The 10697-nt window shown below is 29.3% G+C and overlaps 1 protein-coding gene across 1 annotated transcript in view; it reads left to right on the forward strand.

Annotated features, from left to right (window-relative positions):
* The window catches only part of LOC145241653 (uncharacterized), a 14468-nt gene extending 5414 nt beyond the window's left edge, over positions 1 to 9054 (forward strand). The window contains exons 3-6 of the mRNA XM_080104787.1: positions 2579 to 2766; positions 3878 to 4060; positions 7646 to 7855; positions 8772 to 9054. Coding sequence (XP_079960913.1) covers positions 2579 to 2766; positions 3878 to 4060; positions 7646 to 7855; positions 8772 to 8963 — 773 coding nt within the window. The 3' untranslated portion in view covers positions 8964 to 9054. The remainder of the gene's footprint in view (positions 1 to 2578; positions 2767 to 3877; positions 4061 to 7645; positions 7856 to 8771) is intronic.
* Positions 9055 to 10697: the final 1643 nt, after the last annotated feature.

Consider the following 10697-nt stretch of genomic DNA (forward strand, 5'->3'; position numbering starts at 1 on the left):
ATTTATTTTTATTTTTGTAATCACTACTATATATATAACTTTGTAATTTATTTTTATTTTTGTAATCTCTACTATATATATAACTTTGTAATTTATTTTTATTTTTTAAATCACTACTATATATATACTTTTATAATTTATTTTAATTTTTTAGTCACTACTATATATATAATTTTGTAATTTATTTTTATTTTTGTAATAACTACTATATATATAACTTTGTAATTTATTATAATTTTTGTAGTCACTACTATGTATATAATTTTGTAATTTGTTTTTATTTTTGAAATCACTACTATGTATATAATTTTGTAATTTATTTTTATTTTTGTAATCACTATTATGTATATAATTTTGTAATTTATTTTTATTTTTGTAATAACTACTATATATAACTTTGTAATTTATCATAATTTTTGTAGTCACAATTATGTATATAATTTTATAATTTATTTTTATTTTTGAAATCACTACTATGTATATAATTTTGTAATTTATTTTTATTTTTGTAATAACTACTATATATATAACTTTGTAATTTATTATAATTTTTGTAGTCACTACTATGTATATAATTTTGTAATTTATTTTTATTTTTGTAATCACTACTATATATATAATTTTGTAATTTATTTCTATTTTTGTAGTCACTACTATGTATATAATTTTGTAATTTATTTTTGTAATCACTACTATATATATAATTTTGTAATTTATTTTTGTAATCACTACTATATATATAACTTTGTAATTTATTTTTATTTTTGTAATCACTACTATATATATAATTTTGTAATTTATTTTTATTGTTGTAGTCACTACTATGTATATATTTTTTTATTTATTTTTGTAATCACTACTATATATATAATTTTGTAATTTGTTTTAATTTTTGTAATCACTACTATGTATATAATGTTGTAATTTATTTTTATTTTTGTAATAACTACTATATATATAACTTTGTAATTTATTATAATTTTTGTAATCACTACTATGTATATAATTTTGTAATTTATTTTTGTAATCACTACTATATATATAATTTGGTAATTTATTTTTATTTTTTAAATCACTACTATGTATATAATTTTGAAATTTGTTTTTATTTTTGTAGTCACTACTAGGTATATAATTTTGTAATTTATTTTTATTTTTGTAAACACTACTATATATATAATTTTGTAATTTATTTTAATTTTTTAGTCACTACTATGCATATAACTTTGTAATTTATTTTTATTTTTGTAATCACTACTATATATATAACTTTGTAATTTATTATAATTTTTGTAGTCACTACTATGTATATAATTTTGTAATTTGTTTATATTTTTGAAATCACTACTATGTATATAATTTTGTAATTTATTTTTATTTTTGTAATCACTATTACTGAATATTTATGTACTTAAAAACTTATCTCATTTGGGTCAGTTCTATATGTGAAATACAATGGGCATTATTTTCATAGAAATGTTATTAAAAAAAACACATATTTGCTGCGTGTTATTGTTTTTTGTTTTGTTTTTTTTTTTCGTCCGAAAAATTAACCTTTTGAACTATCCAGAAAAATATCAGCTTCATCAAAACATATAATTAAAACTGTATTTATCACCATGTGGAATTCCTACGGGTACTGTTAGCGCTATAATAATTTAATATTTTTATTTTGTTAATGGCTTCGGATCCATATAGTTTGTGTATATATATATATATATATATATATATATATATATATATATATATATATATATATATATATGTCGACATACAATCCTGTTTCGTTGTATCAGAACCCATCAGTGCCGCTAGACTAGCACCTCTCCCAAGCCGATGATTGAACCTAGAACTATCGCGTTGACAGTCAGCAGTTCTGCCGATCAACCCACGGGAGCGGCGCCCGTAAACTATCTCGCCAAATGTCTATTTAAACAAACATTTGTCCACCACTTTTACAGTGCTCTAACCGCTTGTTTATAAACAAACAGCGAGCCTCGCATTTTTCAGCTAATTAAGTAGCGGGTGAGATTATTTACGACAGTGCTCAACCCAAAGAGGAGGAGGGCTTAAAATATTTGTAGCCATATATATATATATATATATATATATATATATATATATATATATATATACGTTTTATTTTTTATTACCGTATCTTTCTGTTAAGTTACATTATTGTTTCAGCTACCCGGCCAATAATGTAACTTAACAGAAAGATACGGTAATAAAAAATAAACGCATATTTGCTCTACAACAGTATTGAGCACTTTCTTCAGTTTTTATGAATTACCATTTCTACTATATATATATATATATATATATATATATATATATATATATATATATATATATATATATATTACTCACGTTCACTCCTAAAAAGAAAAAAAAACACAACACAAGCTTAGAGCCAACAAACAACTTCCCCACAAATTTCTCTATTCGAACAATGTTCCATGTTTTGAATCACCGTGTTTATACAAGCAAATTAATATATGCTTGTTTTGTTTTGTTTTGTTTTGTTCTTGTTTTTGTTGTTATTTTTCTGTTGTTTGCTTTCTTCTTTTTCTTCGAGTGGGAAGAGTAAATGCTGGTAAAATATTTGGTAAGCAAAGGTGGGTCCCTAGACACCGAGAGCCTCCAATCGTGAGAGAAGCGAGAACCGTTTTCGAAGATGCCAAGAGTCATGTGAGATTTAACCTCGCTCCGAGTTACGGTACTCTCAATTCGGACACTCTTCAGCAGCTCGAAGAATCTTTGAAAGTAAGTAATCAATAATCCTCTCATGTTCAACATACGAACGGCGTTCCAAAAGTAATGCCTCCTATTTTTTATTCCGCCCAAATCGATCAAAGATAGCGGAGTTGAACAACATTAGGGAAATTGATGACGTGATGAAAATAATAAAGAAAGTGACTCACACAAACGAGTTGGCCTCTGTCTTTCCTGTTGAGTGACGGAATGAGGGAAATAAAGAGAGAGAAAAGATCTTCTTTGTAGAAGACTCAGTAGTATACATATCGCATTAATTTGCATAAGAGGACAGAAACTAAAGGACGGGTAGTTAGATTTTTGATTTTTTAGAGAGAACGAGCCGTGAAAATTACAGTTGAATTTGGTCGTGAGAAAGCAGGAGTTCGAACAAATATTTTTTCTTCTTTTTTATTCAGGATTACAAATCACATTTTTATGATGACTGAACTTATGAATTTATGACCTGAAAGTTTCATCGCTTTGTTGCAGATATTGACAGTATGAGACTCTAAGAAAGCAACTCCTTACATGGACGTGCGTCAGAAGCAGAGATGCGTCATTTAATTCCTGGAAAAAGTGCATTGAGAATGGTAGTGATTACGTAGAAAAAATTTTGGGGAGCAAAAGAAGTGGCTCGTTTTAATGGTACTACTCAGTCTTCCTAGCTCTTCAACTTTCTGGGTAAAAAAATAGGAGACTTTACTTTTGAAATGGCTCTCGTGTTTGTCAATCAAATTAGTTAATGGAATATTGTTATTATTCAAATAATTATTTACTTCTTAGAAGATATTTTCTCCACTAGTTCTCTCTGGCAAACTTTTTTAAAAAATAGCATTTATTCTCTGATGTCATTCTGATATATAAATCTGATATATAAACCCAACAGTGCTTGATTATGAATTGTTGTTTCATCCATTTGTATGAAAAAAAAAATTTATTTATTTTTTTTTAGAATTTTTATTCATTTATCTTGAACACATCCGGCCATTTTATCTTGTCTTCTCGTGACTGTTGCTCTTGATTAAATTTTAATCCATCGTTTTAGGAAAAGTGCAGTTCTGTGATTTTGGTTTTAATTTTTCATATTTTAATGATTTTTTTTTTTTAATATATTTTTCAGGTGGTGATGGGTGCAATACTGGAAATGGACATGTATGACGGGTTGACTTGGAAGGATTTTAAATTGGCTTTGGATACAAATCCGCTGATGATTCGACAACCGTATAATTATGTTTCTAAACTGGAACGACTTTCATTCAATTCTGTTCGACTTTTTGGTTTGGGAAGTCAGAAAAAACTCAGGGTAAGCACAGACAAACAAAAGGGAAAACATAATGAAAAAAAAAGGAAAAACACAATGAAACAAAAGGGAAAACATAATGAAACAAAAGGGAAAACACAATGAAACAAAAGGGAAAACATAATGAAACAAAAGGGAAAACACAATGAAACAAAAGGGAAAACACAATGAAACAAAAGGGAAAACATAATGAAACAAAAGGGAAAACACAATGAAACAAAAGGGAAAACATAATGAAACAAAAGGGAAAACACAATGAAACAAAAGGGAAAACATAATGAAACAAAAGGGAAAACACAATGAAACAAAAGGGAAAACACAATGAAACAAAAGGGAAAACACAATGAAACAAAAGGGAAAACACAATGAAACAAAAGGGAAAACACAATGAAACAAAAGGGAAAACACAATGAAACAAAAGGGAAAACATAATGAAACAAAAGGGAAAACATAATGAAACAAAAGGGAAAACACAATGAAACAAAAGGGAAAACATAGTGAAACAAAAGGGAAAACATAATGAAACAAAAGGGAAAACACAATGAAACAAAAGGGAAAACATAGTGAAACAAAAGGGAAAACACAATGAAACAAAAGGGAAAACACAATGAAACAAAAGGGAAAACACGGTGAAACAAAGGGAAAGCACAGTGAAACAAAAGGGAAAACACAATGAAACAAAAGGGAAAACATAATGAAACAAAAGGGAAAACACAATGCAACAAAAGGAAAAACACAATGAAACAAAAGGGAAAGCACAATGAAACAAAAGAGAAAACACAGTGAAACAAAGGGAAAACACAGTGAAACAAAGGGAAAAGCTAATGTAAACAACCAAACAAAGCGAAATGTTGCTTTATCAAAAAGAAAGCTCCTGATAACCAATAAGAGAAAAAACATCCGGGCAAGCAAAGGCTAAACAAAGTAAAATAATAGGATAAGGTAAAGGAAACACAAGGCTTGTCAAAAAGGGTAGCAAACAAAAAACATTCGGGTAAGCAAATGGAAACAAAATCGTTATTTTCAGAGTAAGTTTTCATCTGAGTGTTAATATATGGTTCCATTTCTGCCAAACTTTTAGAAAAAAAAAAAACATTCGTCTAGTTACAAAAATTTCCCCCACTCTCCATCTGTGCCTAAATCTAAACGCAAATTCCATGAACAAATTTCTTTCCTAGAACTGCCCGCCCGTGGAACTCGGTTCTGCTAACCTGCTTTCCAGTTAACTACAACATGGTCGTCTTCAAGTCCAATTTAAACACGTACCCTTAAATAATCAAATTATATCCAATTTCCACCAGTAACGATCACAACGCTATTGTCTCAGCGACCACCTTACACTCATTAACCCTTACCCTCGAGTGGCTTTCGGGTCTTAATAAGTGGTGACTCTCCTGTTAAAAATAACAAAGGGAAACACAAGGCTAAGCAACGTGAAATAATAGAACAAACAAAAGAAAATATCAAAGTAAGTAAAAAGAATCATTAAGGTAAAATGTTCAATCTTTCTTTCTTAACAAATATTTCTTTAAGTTCAAATATTAAAGCCATTGTTCTTTCTGCTTCTCGTAAAACCTGTTCTTTCTATCGTTTTAAACACTTTTTCACAACCGATTAAAACGTTTTCCACAACTCCGAATATCCTATATATATACCAAATTTCAAGTCTGTATATCCAAAATCCAGTGAGTATATACGTTGAGAAGTATCCTCACACAGAGAGAAAGAGAGAGAGAGAGAGAGAGAGAGAGAGAGAGAGAAGGAGTGTTGAAATTTTTAATAGAGAAATAATTTTTATTTATTTTTTTATTCATACCCATTCAACATCTCCACATTTGGGTCAAGGAACGCATTCCTTGACCGGCAGGTCACTTCTATTATCATCATCAGCAGCATAGGTGTAGTTTGCTTTCTAGCAGTCGGCCCCACTCCTACCCTCTGGAGGAGGAGGAGGAGGAGGAGGAGGAGGAGATGGGTTTTGCCCGTGTCCGTCAGTTTGAACCTAGCCGGCCAAGAAGAAGGAGGCTATTTTCATTCTCCGTCAAAGGTTCTTGACGTTAAAATTAATTTTCCTAATTTCTCTCCTTTAGAGAAAAACGTTTGTTTAGAACTCCATAGATTGGTACTAAACTATTAACGTTATTTTATTCTCAGTCATTATAAGACTACAAGGTCTTACGACTGGAAGATTAATACCGGTTATTAAAAGACAATCGAGTCTTACAACTGGTAAATTATTATTCTCAAAGGACTGACGAAGGAAACTACCGTGTGTTGAGGAGTTCTTTTCTAAGAAGAACAAAAATTTAATTTCGCCGACGAGACGAGCAGAATATCGCCCCTAGAAAGGAAATCCCCTCTTTGAAAGATTTTTCAACCGAAGTTTCCTCCAGAAAGGAAATCTACCCTAATTCAGGAATTTACCCCGCATTTGTACACATAAAGCCTACCAAAGTGGCTTTATGGTCTTCTCTCCCCTTTGAATTAAAAGGCACAAGAGCCTTCACAAAGGAAATTACTTCTTTCTCCTATTTTAGGTCAAAGAAACTTTTGTTTGTCTTTTCGGAAAAGAAAAAAAAGAACATTTTGTCAAAGAAAGACTGAACATTTTGTTAAAAGGACTGAATTCTAAACAAGGACTGTTTTCCGTTTTTTATATGTTCTTTCTTTCAGCCTTTATTGAAAGTAAGGATTGATGTCTTTTTTGTATTTTTTATGTATTTTTAACTGTTTCCTTAAGGGTTTTTTTTAGAAACGGATTAATAAAATCGAACCGGATTTTAGAAACGGATTAATAAAATCGAACCAACTATAATCGAATAAACTGTAATCGATTTAAATTTCGATATCTTATGTACATTCCCCTATCCGCCCCTTCTATTTCTTGGGAAATAAAGGCAATCGATAACTTTTTGTTTTGATAAACTTGGATCATTTTAAACATATTCGGGTCTGTATTTCTTTTGCTCATTTCCTCTAGTTACTCTTTTCCGAGAAATTTTCCATAAATGCTCCCCCCCCCCCTTTTTTTCTTTCCTTTTTGTTACCATGAAAAACGGATTTTGGTGACGAACCAAAATTTCGTCAGGGGTAATGTTGTAATATGTTTTTCGTTTTTTTTTTTGTTTGTTTGTTTTGTTTTGTTTTGTTTTTACTTTTTTGGTATAATAAAATCTTTCTTATCTTTGTCGTTAAACGGATTAATAAAATCGAACCAACTATAATCGAATAAACTGTAATCGATTTAAATTTCGATATCTTATGTACATTCCCCTATCCGCCCCTTCTATCTCTCTCTCTCTTTATCTATCTTCCCCCTCTTCTTTCTTTTCACTCTATGTATAACATTATCTCCCCCTCTCTCTTTCTCTCCCCCTTCTCTCCCTCTCTCTCTCTCTCTCTCTCTCTCTCTCTCTCTCTCTCTCTCTCTCTCTCTCTTACTCGCTCCATATCTGTAGACCTTTAGACATCTTCCATTCGGAGTCAAATATATTGGGGGTGCTCACCACCATAAATAGATTTTTTTTTATTGACACACTTTAACAATTTCATGTACACAAGTTGTCAAACTATTCGTTTATTTTGCAGAAGATGTCAATCCGCACGTGGTTCGCCCGATTAGTTGGTAACGTGGATATCCTTAAAGATACAGATATCGATTTGGACAGTCTTATCAATATGGTGTCTAAAATTAGCGTCGATATGATCAACAATCTCTGGACGCACAAATTCAAGAAGACGACGCTGATGGACTTGGGTATTCTACGCTTCCCGGATATCAGCCAACCATTCTTTACGGTATGAAACCAAAATGAAGAGAACATTTTTTCCGCCTCTCTTTTAATTATGTGAAAATATTTTTTGTATTCTTGTTTAAACACACGTTCTGACCACTAGATTTTTTGACATTATTTTTTGACATTATTTTTTTGACATTATTTTTTTACATTATTTTTTACATTATTTTTTTACATTATTTTCAACGTTTATACACTCCAACAAAAGCATATTGCAATTGAGACATGAACTGCCACCGAGATTAGGGGCATCCCAAGTGGGGAAGTTGTACAGCAAAATGCTTGTTCACATTACATAAATTTATGTACGTCAATATAGTCGGGGAAACGGGGAGCAGGGAAGGGATCCCGATGTTAAGCAGTCCGTCAGTCCGATGAAAAAAAAAAGTAGAACATTTTTCGGCATAAAGGGGAACACTTATGAGAATGGGTTGATAATTTTGCTTCAAGTTTAGTTGATTGGAAATATTAGCATTGAAGGGGACACAAGTGCAGTAAGTTCATCAGAGTACATTCCATAAAAAATACCTATAAAAACTGCAAAAATAGAATAGGACAGAAGCTGTAGTTTGGTAGACAGTGTGGGACCTATTAAAGTAGAAGCTCTTTCTGTGTCCTGTTTAAGAGAGAGAATAGTGGTCTATGTATTTATTTCAATTCATATTGCCTGTGAATGTTGGATTGAAATATTTAATTACCGTGTTCTAGTAATAAGAGTTTGCCATGTAATTTTTGGAATAGGATATTTTGTTTATGTAGCGGGTACATACATCATACAGATTTTTTGAATTTTATTTTTGTTTTGTTTTGTTTTTTTAATATAAAAGGAATTCTGGATAAGCGCCTATATTTCTCCTTTATGCGACAGGAACACATTTTTACGCAATGCTTTTTCTTTCTTTTATGAACGTGTCTAGCTCTATCGGATCAATTTGATGGTGAAATGCACATACAAAACTTTCCTCCTGCACCAGAGAGAGAAAAGTGACGTCATCGGACTCTTTGAAAAACAAGTTTATTACCCAGATCAAGAATACATCGAAGGACTAAACGGGGATTTAATCGACCAATTGTTAAGCGAAGTTGATGATTTGTTTAGTGACTTTTAAGCGACACCAATTTGTCAAAAAATTATTATGAATCAGTTTTAAACACCTTTCAATTCGAATCACGGATAATAAAAAAGGACATTAATACAAATCTCTATCTATCTATCTATCTACCTATCTCTCTCTCTCTCTCTCTCTCTATATATATATATATATATATATATATATATATACTATATATATATATACATATAGTATATATATAGTATATATATAGTATATATAGATATACATATAGTATATATATAGTATATATATAGTATATATAGATATATATATATATACTATATATATATATACTATATATATACATATATATACTATATATATACATATATATACTATATATATACCATATATATACTATATATATATATACATATATATACTATATATATACATATATATACTATATATATATATTATATATATACACTATATATATTATATATACTATATATATTATATATAGTGTATATACTATATATTACATATACTATATATATATTATATATACTATATATATATATATATTATATATATACTATATTTGATGATGTAAATTTACCTAAAATATTTAATAAACAAAAAACTATACAATTACTACCAAATGAGTTACAGACAAAAGATCAAAAACCAATAGTTACATATAAACTAGGGCCAACAATACGCAATGAGATTTTCAATTATAAAAAAAAAAACGGTAGAACATATAAATATAAATGATAATATTATAAATATTCCATAATGTGAATGCAATTCCTCTCCTTTCTGTAATAATGAAATAAAACATGTAATTACAGGAGATTTAAAGATAGTAAATAATCCTAAATTAAGAAAACTACTTAGTAAGGGTCCGAATTATAGAGAGCCTAAATGCCTAAATTACACTAAATGCTTAAAGAAGTAACTAAAGCACTAGAAGGTTTTATTATGTCCATGGTAAAGAAATATAAATTAGCACAGTCTACGTTTGATGCATGGAAAAATAGTATACTTGAATGCGTAAATGAAAAGGTTAAACATATAAATAAAAATTTAAACACCCTAGAAAAACCAATCCTCTTTTAAAAAATTCAGAAATACTGGAGGAACTACTTCAAGACAAGTTTGTAATAGTTCCGATTGATAAAGCGGCAAACAATATAGCTTTTATATGTAAAAAATATTTAAAAATATTACATACAACGTTTATTGATAGAAGTAGGACTTATAGGTAACGTTTCAGATACCGAAAGTAAGTAATAGTAATTTAGATAGCATTATTTTGAATAATAGTATTATTAGTGAAAAAGTAGGATTAAAGTTAGAAGACAAACACAAAAATCTTCCATGTGTGTATTGGATACCTAAAATGCATAAAAATCCAGTTGGTGCTAGATTTATTGTAGGTTCAAAGACGTGCATCACTAAACCTTTAAGTAAAGCTATATCTAAAATATTTAAATTAATTATAAATCAAATAAATAATTTTCACCTGAAAAGAAAATTCTGTAGTAATATAAATCTATTTTGGGTAGTAAATAATTCACAACCAGTGAAAGAAAAATTAGATAAAATAAATTCCAGAATAAAAGCAAAATCTATAGCGACTTATGATTTTAGTACGCTATATACTAAAATTCCGCACGAAAAACTTATAAAAGAATTAGATGATACTGTAGATTTAGCTTTTGAAGGTGGAAAAGGTAAATATATAGACTTTTCAAACTCTAAAGCTTTCTGGTGTAAAAA

Source organism: Euprymna scolopes, chromosome 20 (assembly GCF_053919585.1).
Source record: "Euprymna scolopes isolate OS-2025 chromosome 20, ASM5391958v1, whole genome shotgun sequence".
Classification (NCBI taxonomy): Eukaryota; Metazoa; Mollusca; class Cephalopoda; order Sepiida; family Sepiolidae; genus Euprymna; species Euprymna scolopes.